We start from the raw sequence: 13,748 nt of genomic DNA, 5'->3' as shown, positions 1-13,748 counted from the left end.
GGATATGGGTGCTTTTTAGAAACAGGAAATGCATATGGCTCGATGAACATGTTCCTCTTTTCAATTAACCTCTTTAGACTCTTCAATCTTTTCTCTCCAACAACACAACCCATTGCTTCTTGAGCCCACATGGGCAGGATTTTCCTTCCCTTCCTGCTGGCGGGATTTTCCAGTCCCACCATCAGCGATCTCCGCTGCCCGGGTATGAACAATGGCAAATCCCATTGACAGCCAATGGCTGGCCTCCTTCAGTACATGGCGCAGGGGGTAAAAAGTCGCGTCCTCGGTCTACTTTCTTGTCCTTTCTTGGTAAATTATTTTCGTCTGTCATGCTTCAAAGAACTTCCACATGAACTACATTTCTTCTCTTAGGGCATGATCCAATGACCACGCTGCGCCAGAAAAGCAGCTCGCAGTGTGGCCGTTGAAAGCTGGAAGGCCCCGCTCCTGGATCGACCCGGCTCGCCACACCTCGTGTTGTTCAACGCGATCTCGTGAGACATTGCGATGTAAACTTTTTGGCAAATCTGCATATTAGAGAGAGGCAGTAAGCCTCACTCTAAAGCGCAGATTCCAATGTACCTTAGGCTTTGGGATTCAACCCTTTTGGGGACCTCAGTCAAGTGCCATATTAAGAAGTCTTACAACACCAGGTTAAAGTCCAACAGGTTTGTTTCAAACACGAGCTTTCGGAGCACGGCTCCTTCTTCAGGTGAATCCCATTCACCTGAAGAAGGAGCCGTGCTCCGAAAGCTCGTGTTTGAAACAAACCTGTTGGACTTTAACCTGGTGTTGTAAGACTTCTTACTGTGCTCACCCCAGTCCAACGCCGGCATCTCCACATCATAAGTGCCATATAGCACTAGTTTCCACAAATGGGGGACCAGATGGAATGGAACTTGTGGGATTCTCCCAGGGGAGGTGATGGCTGGTGCCACCTGGGCACCTTGGCAGTGCCATCTGGGTGCCAGGTTGGCACTGCCAAGGTGGCATTTGTTACATGTCTGTGATCAGGCCAAAGGCTTGGCATGGGTGTTGGTGGGGTGTGGAGGAGGAGATCCTTCGAGGGGGTGTGGGGGAGGGGACCCTCCATAGTGTGTTTGGGGGTGTGTGGGGGAGGTTGGGGATTGTTTCAGGAGCATCCCGATCTCTCGCTACTAGGATGTTCCGGCGAGTGGAGCTCCCCACTGTAAGAAAACGTGCGGCCTCAGTCGCGCATCTCCCATTCAGGCCCCTTATTCAACATGAGCCGCGTTGAATAGCCATGTGTTTCTGCCACTACAAGCGCCGGGAAACACGAGGTTAAATGCACTCGTTAGGGGACATTGTTCCCTTATGGAAGAATTGTGCCCTGATATCATGTTATTAGAGTGATTATGGTACTGGACTCCAGTGTTAGATATAATATGGTACAGCCAGTACTTCATGGGGTCACTTGACCTAGGGGGGGGGTCAGAGGTCAGATAGCACATGTAAATGTGAGTTGAAACCAGGCTGCACAGGCCTGCATTATGTGTACATATTCTGTTCTTAATAAAGTTAGTTTGCAATAATGATATTGATCCTGCAACATCAGGGCAAGACACCTTGGGCTGGATTCTATGCTGTCGGGATTCTCTGTTGTGCCGGCATCGCACCCCCACCCGGGAATTTCCCAACGGCTTGGGGCTGCCCACAATGGGAAATCCCATTGGCCGGCTGGCGAGACGGAGAATCCCACCGCCGGCGGCGGCGCGCCGCACCAGAAAACTGGTGCCGTGGGACAGAGAATCCTGCCCCTGGTATTTGAACCCTTAGTCACAGCGATCAGGTTGCTGATCAACTTTTGCCAGCTCTCTTCACAACTTTGAAAACTTAGGTCACCTGGATGCCTTCTCTTTTCGATTGAAGTCCATCTTTGACCCACTATTACAACAGAAGGAATAACATTTTCCGATCAACATTTCTCCTATCGTACCTTTCTGCTCTGGAGCACTGCTGATTGTAAATGGATGCCACTCGTATTTGGCTATTGCTGGAATGTTGACATACACATAGTCTCCTGGCTTATAGTGAAAGAATGGTGATCTCTTGATAACTAGATGGGTAACCTGAATATTAAGAAAGATATTTCCATTACAATTCCATGTATAGAAGTCAATTGCTCATAGTGTCTACTCGGCACATACACCACGGGTAGGATTTTCCCTGTGGGCTTCTGAACCCCATTGTCAGGTTCAAATGGGGGTCAGAAATCCAGACTGTGTGGGGGACAGTGATTTTTCAAAAAGAGACCTATTAATGGGCATAGGACAAGCTAGTTGTCCAATTACGGATAACAGGCGGGCTCTAGATGCTGGAGGGCCAAAGGCCTTCCAGCTTGGAAACAGCAGCAGAATGCTATCGCAGGTAAGTGGGGGAGGGGTCTTCAGAATGGAGTCACTGTGCAGCCTGGTTTCAACTCACATTTACATGTGCTATCTGACCTGTGACCCCCCCCCCCCCCCCCCCAGGTCAAGTGACCCCAACGTTTTCAAACTTTCAATTAAAAATGGCCTTTGCTGCTGGGTCACCACTGTGGAGAGAGAACCTGTCTCTGCTATACTCTGGCAGGCAAGGTGGGCCCCTAGGCCTCCCCGCTGTTGTGGCCTGTTGGCCCTGCTGCTCCCCGTATCCTGTCTTGAGGGAAAATGCCCCCAAGGACAAGATACAGCCGGGGAACTGGAATGGTGGCTGGTAGCATAGAATTCCACACCTGCTTGCCTTTGAACTCGGCCCTGGCAGAGCTAAAGATCTGGTCCTGGCATCACACTGGGCTGACATAGTGAGGCTGGTTGTTCACGGTCAACCTTTCTTCACCGACGTCATTTAATTTCCTGTGGTCAACCTAATTTGGATTCTTTTTCCTCAGGCTCTTGGTAGTGCCTCAGCAGGGAGTACAACAGGAAAGTCATTGCTGGGGCAGGTCTGGGGCAGTTTGAAGGGCCAGCAGCAACCTAGCGCATGGAAAAGTGGGAAGAAGCGTTTTAACTGGAGAGAGAACGTGAACAAGCAGCAGGACAAATGCGATATCCCTCTTCAGAAAAATTGCCCATGGGGATAACAACTTGCACTTAGGTGGTCGAAAGCTCAACTTGGGGGTCAAACATGAGACAAAAGTTTGAAGAGTCTGGTAGAGCCCCAGACAGTTGCCAGGCAGGGGGATGGAGTCAGTAACTAGCCGGAGTCAGTAACTGCCGGGTCACAATTGCTTCAGCGAATCCCTTGGCTGAGCCAATGTTAGATTAACATAAACCATATGAGTAAATTTTTTAAAATATGTATTCTTATAAGATGGCTTATCAACATCAAAATGTTTCAAAGTGTTCCACACCAGTGTTCTTCAAAGTCAGGGGCGTGACCCGCAGGTGGGTCGTGGGCGGGTGTCGGGAGGGTTGCGGAGCCGTTTTCCACGGCGTTCGCGATCCTCGCGCAGCAGCTGGCTTTTCATAACGCCGGCTGCAAGCGGCCGCAAACATGTAAAAAAAATATTTGCCCGCATTGCGCATGCGCGCCGATCATCGTGCGTGCATGCGCAATGCAGCTGCTTTTTTTTTTAAACGGTTGCAGCTTTTTGTTTTACAAGTTCTGTAGTGGTTTTTATTCATTTATTCATTTATTTTATTCATTTAAGTTTTATTTTTTTCATTTATTTTATTCATTTTATTTTTTTCTTACAATTTCGTGGGTGTTTTATTCATTTTTTTTCATTTATTTTACTCATTTTACTTTTTTTTTACAAGTTCGGGGGGGGGGGGTTTATTTGATAAAATTTTACAGGAAAAAAATGCAGAACTTTAGACAGATGGAGACTCCATACTTTCCGACACAGGAAAGCTTCACCTTCATCTAACAGGTTCCATTGGAGGAGCATGTATGAGGGCCAAAAGGACACAAAACCATTTCCTCCATTTTTGTCAGCGGCAAACAAGGTAAGAGAAAATGGTGGGTTGCACAGATCGGCCGGCGTGGGTCGCGATGGTCGGCCAGCGTGGGTCGCGAAGGTCGGCCGAATTGGGTCCCAAAGGTTGGCCGGTTGGTAAAAATGGGTCCCCGGAAAAAAAGTTTGAAGAACACTGCTCCACACAGTGAATTACTTTAACATTTCTCTCCCTTGACAATGTTTGAAATTCAAATCCCTTTGAGAGTAAACCAGGAGCAGCTTCAGAGTGAATTGAGAGCAGCTGGTGCTAATTGAAGCTTGTACTTAAGGGCGAGGATCATCGGATCTAGGAGCAGAAGTAGCCAATTCATCCCTTCGAGCCTGCTCTGCCATTCAATCAGATCATGGCTGATCTCTTCCTGGTCTCAAATCCACATCCCCACCTTTTGCTCAAATCCCTTTAACCCATCTTTTAAAATCAGAAATGTATCTATCTCCTTCTTGAAACTATTTAATGAGTCAGATTCCACTGCACTATGGGGCAGCGAGTTCCACAAATTCACCACCCTCTGCGGGAAGTAGTTCCTCCTCATCTCAGTTCTAGATCTATCGCCTCTCAATCTATATCCGTGACCTCTCATGGCAATTAGTGTTTGCACTGAACTACAGCAACACAATAAAACAGTCATACCTTAATACCTTCACAAGTCAGCATTATATAATTTGCAAAACACAATGAGCACCTGTACCAGACAATAACTGCATAATTCGGCGAATATCCATTCACTGTTTATCAATCCTCATTATTGAACTGGACTGACAACCAAGACACAAATACCTGGCCCAGAGACAATACGCTACCTGCTCAACAGACCATAGAACCATAGAAAAGGTACAGCACTGAAGGAGGCCATTTGGCCCATCTTGTCCATGCCAGTCCCACTTTTTCTTTAACTAACCTTTTACCATTAATATATTGGAAAGACATCTTTGGGTTTCTTTACCTTTACTTGCTAATCTTTCTTCATGTCCTTGCTTTGATTTCCCTGTTTCCTTTGTGACTTTGCCCCTGTACTTCCTATACTTGTCTAGGCTATCTGCAGTGCTTAGTTCTTTATGCCTATTGTACGCTTTCTTTTTCAGTTTGATCTTCCCCTGTATTCCTCTAGACACGCAGGGGGGTCTAGATTTGGCGGTACCACTCTTGTTAATGGAGGGGACATGTCTACTTTGTACATTTATCATACCAACTGCTGAATAAGGCAATCATTTTAAATCTTGGCACACGGTTGGCCGGACGATGATATGAATTTTGCTTGCTCTAGACCCCTTACCACCATTTCCCAGCACCTATCTTCAGCTAGGAGACTGAATTGAGATTCTACTACAGGCTGTCTGATTAGAAGATCATAAGATATAGGAGCAGAAGTAGGTCAGTCAGCTCATCGAATCTACTTCATATTTATAGATGATATTTTACTCCCTCCCTCAAATGGAAAAATCCTCAATCATGGAGAGATCCACTTCAAAGCTTCACCAAAAAGAATTGGCCAGTAAAGGCAGAGATTTAAATCCCAGTCAAGTTAAGCAACTTTCCCATGTTGAAACAGGAGGCTACATCACTTTGTCTGTCTATCTTCTTTAGTGAGAGCTCAAATGCAGCTCCAGGTCCCATATTACCTAGGTTGAAAAGAGTAGAAGGGATGAGATAATCAAGAAGCATCTGTAGAGAGAAACAGGGTTAGCGTTTCAGGCTGAGATGATCTATCCTGGGATGGCGGGACTGACGTACGAGGAGAGATTGAATCGCTCAGGATTGTATTCACTGGAGTTCAGAAGAATGAGGGGATTCTCATAGAAACCTATAAAATTCTAACAGGACTAGACGGGGTAGATGCAGGAAGGATGATCCCTCTGGTGGATGTATCCAGAAGCAGGGGTCACAGTCTGAGGATACAAGGTCGACCATTTAAGCCAGAGATGAGGAGCAATTTCTTCACCCAGGGAGTGGTGAGCCTGTGGAATTCATTACCACAGGAAGTAGTTGAGGCTAAAGCATTGCATGTTTTCAAGAAGCAGTTAGATATAGCAGTTAGGGCGAAGGGGATCAAAGGATATGGGGGGAAAGCGGGACAAGGCTATTGAGTTGGATGATCATAACAAATGGGGGAGCAGGCTCAAAGGGCCGAATGGGCTCCCCCTGCTCCTATTTTCTATGTTGCTCTCATCAGTTGCAGAGTATTTCCAACATTTCTTTGTTTCTTTTACAGATTTGAATCCACAGCATTTTGTCTCGTGGAGCAATGGCCACATGATCCATTTAAAGAAAGGACCTTCCATCTGTCAATCCGTCCATTCCGTGGCCAGTATGAACGCTCTCTGGAATATTGCCCACCTTAGATGGCAGCAGGTTGACCTCCACGACCTGAGTGGCACCAATTCGCGAAACTGCGATTCCGACTATTTTCTCTGTCAGGAACAAGAATCCCGAGAGCACAAACCACTTCCAGAAGTTGGAACCGTGAAGGATTAACAGAGCCCAGACCCATATATAGCTCAAGTGGGTCCAATAAAACACCTGGAAGAGAGGAATTTGGGATGGGGTTAGTAACTTTTATAGTTCAAAGAATAGAACCTAATTCAGCACCAAGAGACCTCCAGTCAACAGGTCATGCAGACAATGAGTACTGATTGGTGAATACTGGGCAAAACCTGTCAATCACAGTAAGTATACACACCATTACTACAGGCAGTAGTCCAGTGGTACCAGACTTTACAAAGATTGTTCAGAGCTCACATTATTCTGCAACGTCTTGCAAAATGCTTCACCCGATGTCCATGTCTATGTATTTACATTGTGTATTTATCATATGTCCCATGTTTTTCATGTATGGAAGGATCTGTCCGGACTGTACACAGAACAATACTTTTCCATGTACCTCGGTACACGTGACAATACATCTAAATCTAAAAACCTAATACCTGCATAATGCAAGGATTGTACAATCTGCACAACACAATTAGCATCTGTAACAGACAATAACAATCATTTTGCACAGCTCCTCTGTATTATACTGTAAGAGTCCTTCCTATTTATCTCCTGTGTTCCCATTTCTTTTATTTTATTTTATCATATTTGTCCATGGACCCATAATCGGGATGTGCCTATAAGCAGAAGACTCATGGTTGAAACAGCCTGCTTGTCAGGACACTGTGCTCCCAGGTTTTGTGGTTGGGAGAGGCAAGGCCAGATTCTTCAGCACCAGGTGGATCTCAGGAAGCAGTTTTGGAGGGAGTTGGTTCGATTGGTTAACTGGCAACCAGTGGGTTTGCCAGGAGCAGTGTTCTGCCTGACAATGGCCAATGATTGGTTCCTGCGTGACGCTTTCTGAGAGAACTTGACAGAAGCACCAAGGATCAGAGGGAGCTTGGTGTACCGGTCCCTTAAGGTAGCAGAGCAGGTGGATAAAGTGGTTAAGAAGGCATACGGCATACTTGCCTTTATTAGCTGAGGCATAGATTTCAGAGCAGGGAGGTTACGCTGGAACATAAAATGTTGGTTAATAATAATAATGTATAAAATTATGAGGGGCAAAGGTAGAGTAGACAGGAACTAATGTTTCCCCCTTGGTGGAGGGATCAAGGATTTAAAGTAAGTTTTAGAGGGGATGTGGGGTAAACATTTTCACCCATAGGGTGGGAGGAGTCACTGCCTGAAAAGGTGGTGGGGGCAGACACCCACATAACGTTTAAGAAATATATGAGTGCCTGGCACATCCTTTGCTGTGAACCTGAAATGATGCTGAGTGAGCAGAGAAGGTAGACAACCTTGCCAGAGAAAACCATCTCAAGCCTAGAAGGAAGAAGTATCAAATTGAAAACTTAAACTTCAGAAAGACATTGACTGGAAGTCATCCCAGTGCATCAGAGATCCTTATCCTAATAGTTTTAACAATATTTTCATACCCTTTCCACCCACCCTTTCCCCTCTCTGTTGTCAGTCTGTGTGTGTGTGTGAACATATATAGATATAGACATAGAATTTACTGTGCAGAAGGAGGCCATTCGGCCCATCGAGTCTGCACCGGCTCTTGGAAAGAGCACCCTACCCAAGTTCACAACCCCACCCTATCCCCATAATCCAGTAACCCCACCCAACACTAAGGGCAATTTTGGACACTAAGGGCAATTTATCATGGCCAATCCACCTAACCCGCACAACTTTGGACCGTGGGAGGAAACCGGAGCACCCGGAGGAAACCCACACAGACACAGGGAGGATGTGCAGACTCCGCACAGACAGTGACCCAAGTCGGAAATCGAACCTGGGACCCTGGAGCTGTGAAGCAATTGTGCTGACCACAATGCTAGTGGGGTTAGTTAGAAAGAGAGGAATGGGAAAGGGGTAGTAGATAGTCAGTTAAATTTTCTGAGGAAGAGCCATCCTAGGATTTTTGTTACTTATCGCATGTTGCTCAAGTTGTTTTCCCGCTCATACAATGCTCATTCCCTGTAGTCACCTAGCTATGCTCACAATCAGATATGCAGGCAAAGTGTCCAACGTCAGCACATAATTTTAAAGAGTAGTTAAAACAAGCAGTATCTGGGGTGCAAAGTCTAGATTTAGGGACAAAAGGGGGAGACACTCGGAGATACACAAAGACTGCAAACTTCTCTTCAGTGTTGGTCTTTATTTGCCACAACAAATAACTTGCCCTCAAACATTCCCTTGCAATTCACTAACAAGAAATAAGTGCAGTCTGGATTAGATCAGTGCTCGTCAAGGAGTTATCTGTTATTGTTTTAGTCCAGGGAAAGAGTGTGTTTGTTAATGCCCCAGGATGCTGGAAAAACAAGACTGCTTGAACAGAAGGGTTAGTGGCTCTGGGACCTTTGCTAGCTCACACAACGTGCCACAATGGAAGGGTGAGTTCAAAGCACCTGGGCCGATGTAATAATGGCCCGAATGTAATGGGAACCATGGATAGGAAGTGAAACAGTAAGGTCCTTCTGACCTTGAATTGACTTGATTTAGTGGTCTGACATCAATAACCAAATCATTATACGCGATTATCAAACTAAATTCGAGAGAATACCGACTATCGTTTCTGATACCTCAAAGTGTCCACTCCGGCGAACAAACGTACTTGAACAGATTAACATCAAAACGATCAGGAGCTGCAAGATTACTCCAGTAACGGATGCCAATCCATAAATCCAACCAATCCCTGGTCTTGTTGTAAGGAGATACTCCCACAGCTGGTAGGTCCCAACATTCTGAGTCAATTTCGCTGCAAAATGATATAAATCTCAATAAACTTGCTATCTCTTGCAGTAGTCATGGCAATTAGCGTGGATACATTTCAGGGGAAGCGAGACAAGGTGAAAGAGAATGGAAGGATTTGTCGATTGGGTTGTTGGGGGGAGGCAGGGAAGGGGGAAGTAGGCGCGTGTTGAGCATTGACACCAGGGTAATTAATGGAGTAGAGGTAGTGTTGGGTTGGTCATGACTGTATCCTGTCACCTCTTCCACTCTCTGGGATCATTGTGACCCTCCAGTTCCAGTCACTGAAGCATCCGTTTCATTGCTTCACTTCCAAGAGCTGTGTCTTCAGATTTTAAGCTTTGGAATCCCCACCCAAGTCTCCTTTTTTAAGAGACTCCTTAAAATCTAAATTTTCCACTAAGGTTTTGCTCATCTTCCCTAATGCCCCTTAGTGTCAAGTTTCATTTGACAATGTCCCTGTTAAACAACTTGGGACGTGTTATGATGTTAAAGGCATTAAATGTCTCCTCAGGCCCAGAGATCTACAGACTGCTCACCCCTTTGAGAGCTGATTGCTGGTGATTTAACCTGAGAGTCACCACACGTCAGGTGAGAGACAAGGTTGAGAAGGCTTCAGTCGCTACGGGAATTGAACTTGTGCTGTTGGCGTCGCTCTGAATTTACAAACCAGCCATCCAGGCAACTGAGCGAACCGAGCTCTGGTTGCTGTTACGGACAAATTTGGGAATTTGTATTCTCATCGGGAAAGCTACCAGAGAGATGGAGCGGAATTCTCCCACTTTGAGAGTAAGTGTGGTGATGGGTGGCTCTGGTGGTGCTTATCCCACCAATCAGAATGGCGAGATCCCGCACCAGATTCTGTACTGGGAACCTCAATAATTATGCACAGAAAAGTTTCTCTCCAACTCTTCTGGCGGGCTGGCAACTGATTTGTCCGCCCACCCTCAACAAATTGGTTCGAAGGTCCCAGCGACATATTTAAATACCAGTCCAGCGCACTCATATCACTCTCTCCTGCCCATCTGTCTTCGCCAGACGGGGCAGGATATCAGCAACCCAGAGGGATTGTCTATCCCTGAGGGATGTGGATGTTCAGTCTTTGAGTAGATTGAAGGCTGAGATCAATAGCTTTTAGACTCTCAGGAAATCAAGCAATCTGTGGATCAGGCAGTAGAGTGGATTAGAGATCGACGGTCAGCTATGGTCTTATTCAATGGCGGGGCAGGCTCAAGGGGCTGTTTGGCTTATCCCTGCTCCCATTGTTTATGCTCCTAAAATCAAATCATGCTGATAGTTTAACAGTTCTCTTCCAACAAAATCCTGATCTTCAAGCCCGCTGTCAAAAAACTGATTGAAAACACTTTCTTATCTTACAAAGAAGATGCTTTAATGTGCAAATCCGTCACTTTGTTTGAACTTACCAAAGTTCACAACATGTGCAAATGCATGGACAACGCTCAGTCCAAAAATGGCAAATCCCACCAGCTGGTGCAAGAGTACATGTTGGTCCAAAGGCAGGACTCGCACCACCCAGGTTGCTCTTAACCAGGTCAGACATCGGCGCAGCATGAGGACCTTTAAGATGGAAAAGCAATGAAGGTTTGGCTAAAATAATCTGAAATTCCTGTAACCCAGATAATAACAGGAACAATCATCATGACACAAATGTGTTCCGAGGTGCTACTCAAAATCTTTTGTTTCTGTTCAATGTTTCCGCTTGCAGAGTAGACCAGAACCATTGGCCATAAATGTAAGATGGTCACTAAATGAACCTAATAGGGGAATTCAGGAGAAACATCATCAACCAGAGAGTAGAATCCGATGTCGCAAGGAATAGTTTAGGCTACTAACATCGATGCATTTAAGGGGAAGCTAGACGATCGTGAGAGAGAAAGGAACAGGATATAGTGGTGGCATCAGATGAAGGCGATAGCAAGAGGCAGGACGAAAACAATAGCAAGCATTTGTTGATGTGTTGTCAATACAAACTACAAAATGTGCCATTTGTCAATGTACTCTGTTGATTATTCCTTTGTCTACTATGTACATACTGTGTACATTCCATTGGCCACAGAAAAATACTTTTCACTGTACTTTGGTACATAATAATAATAATCACTTATTGTCACAAGTAGGCTTCAATGAAGTTACTGTGAAAAGCCCCTAGTCGCCACATTCCGGCTCCTGTTCAGGGAGGCCAGTACGGGAATTGAACCCACGCTGCTGGTCTTGTACTGCATTACAAGCCAGCTGTTTAGCCTACTGTACTAAACCAGCCCCTAAATATCAATCAATCAATCAATAATACCATGAATTCCCATCAGATTCAACGTCAACTGCCCTATTTAGTTAGGAATGATATTTTCTTTCTGTTTAATTCTGGATCATGAGCTATGTCCAAAGTGGGCAGGCACATGATCCACTCCTGCCAACAATTCTCTCCAGTTGATCAAGAGGTATGTCAGACGGGGCGGCATGGTGGCACAGTGGTTAGCATTGCTGCCTACGGCGCTGAGGACCCGGGTTCGAATCCCGGCCCTGGGTCACTGTCTGTGAGGAGTTTGCACATTCTCCCCGTGTCTGCGTGGGTTTCACCCCCACAACCCAAAGATGTGCAGGTTAGGTGGATTGGCCACGTTAAATTGCCCCTTAATTGGAAAAAATGAATTGGATATTCTAAATTTATAAAAAAAAAAAGAGGTATGTCAGACTGGTACGATTTGACATTCCTCCAAAGTGGAAGAGCCTAATTTTGCTTGGCTTCGCTACCAATGGTGCAATGTTTCAACTGGGTTTATAAAGAAGTAGAACTCATGAAACCTTGAATATTATACCCCTTCAGCCACAGCTTTTCATTTGAATTTTTTTCCTCCTTTGGCCAATGTCCTCAATGTTCGTGCCTTAGAATGACACGTTGCAGAATGTGGCCACTTGGCAATCATGTCAGGTCTTTGAAAGAGCTATCCAAATAATCCCACCCTCCTGAACTTTCACCCTGACCTTACAAATGATCCCCCTTCAAATACATGTCCAATTCCCTTTTGAAATGTAATATTGAATCTGCTTCCACTACCTTCAGCCTACGGATTCCAGAGCATAAGAAATTATTGTGTAAAATAAACTCGCCTCATCTCACTTGTCAATTGACCAACATGCTTATGTCGTGCAGAAACAGCTTTGCCATATTTATTCTATCAAATTTCCTTCACCAGCTCAAAATCGATAGGAGCCTGGGAAGAGTAGATAGAGAAAAACGGTTCCCATCGGCGGATGGGTCGAGAACTAAAGTACCCTGATTTGAGGCGACTGGTAAAAGAACACAGCTGCGACATAAGGCAAAACCGTTTTGATGCAGCATTTGTTTAGGATCTGGGTTGCACTGCCTGAGACTGTGATGGGGCAGATCCAATTGTAGCTTTCAAAAGGAAACTGGGCAATTATCTGGAGAGAAAAGATTTGCAGGACTAGGGGGAAAGGGTGGGTGAGTGGAGCAAGCTGAGTTGCTCCTGCATCCGGCTAGCAGGAACACAATGGACTGAATGGCCACCTTTGGTGCTTAACCACGTATGAAAACTTTCCATGATTTTGAACGCCTCGATTAAAGCATTTACCAATGCTGGGGAGGTGGGATTTCGGCCTTCAAATTGGCATTCTTCATATGTGAAGAAAGACGGTGGGGGGTTGATTTTGACTTTGGGTGGTACCACATCAGTCGCCTCTAACATGTTTTCTCCTGTTTACATTTCCATTTTCAGTTTCTCATTTTGCACAATTGTTCAAAATCATAATGACCACCTCCTGGGAGCCAGCAGATGATTCAACTGTGGGTGTTAGGGGGGAGAATCCAGGCATGCGTAAACCCATCCTCACCTGTCAACCCCAGGAGCAGTGTATAGAGAGCACTCAGGGACAGGAACCCTGACTGACTTTCTACTCTATTGTCAGTACTGCAGATCTACAGGCAGTCTGGCTGTAATGAACTTAACACGGATTAAACATCAGAACCTTCCTGCTCTGTGTGACTCACTAGGTTGCATATGAACTTGCTGAACTAGCAAGCAAATCCTTCCCAATGTAAATTCGCTGTCGAAAGATTTAGTTACAATGGGACTGTGTATCAGCACTCACCCCAATGAAGGTGCAGTTGAAGTTAAGACACTGCCCACAACCTTTTGCCAACATAACCCACCCACCAAAGCTGGTGTGTTCCATGGCAGCGAACGTGAAAAGGAAGATGTTGACGAGGATGTAACAACACATGAAGAGCAGCTTGCGGCTATTGTTATGCCAGTAAGCTGGCGTCAGGTACCGTGGGGTCTGCCTCGTATATTTCTCTGTAGTCGGTGGCTTTAGCCAGTTGGCTGCACTGTAGAGAGAGAAAAAATGTTATCGAATTAGCTCCCGCCTGTGGTATTATCGGTAGTAGGACAATTGGCCGAAAGACAATTGGCCGAAAGACAATTAGCCGACAGACAATTGACAGACAGGACAATTCACAGACAGGACAATTGGCCGATAGGACAATTAGTCGACAGGGAACCCGCTTAAAATAGTTATACT

The 13,748-nt window shown here is 45.5% G+C and overlaps 1 protein-coding gene across 1 annotated transcript in view; it reads right to left on the bottom strand.

Moving 5' to 3' along the window:
- nox5 (NADPH oxidase, EF-hand calcium binding domain 5) overlaps window positions 1-13,748 on the bottom strand; it is a 107,906-nt gene that overhangs the window by 45,010 nt on the left and 49,148 nt on the right. Inside the window, exons 5-9 of the mRNA XM_038813555.1 lie at window positions 13,317-13,554; window positions 10,610-10,763; window positions 9,017-9,192; window positions 6,297-6,479; window positions 1,958-2,090 (exon numbers count right to left, since the gene is read on the bottom strand). Of these exons, the coding sequence (XP_038669483.1) occupies window positions 1,958-2,090; window positions 6,297-6,479; window positions 9,017-9,192; window positions 10,610-10,763; window positions 13,317-13,554 (884 nt within the window). The remainder of the gene's footprint in view (window positions 1-1,957; window positions 2,091-6,296; window positions 6,480-9,016; window positions 9,193-10,609; window positions 10,764-13,316; window positions 13,555-13,748) is intronic.

The sequence above is a fragment of the Scyliorhinus canicula genome, chromosome 12 (assembly GCF_902713615.1).
Source record: "Scyliorhinus canicula chromosome 12, sScyCan1.1, whole genome shotgun sequence".
NCBI lineage: Eukaryota > Metazoa > Chordata > Chondrichthyes > Carcharhiniformes > Scyliorhinidae > Scyliorhinus > Scyliorhinus canicula.
The sequence above is the reverse complement of the archived record's forward strand: the minus strand, read 5'-3'. Positions and strand labels throughout refer to the sequence as shown.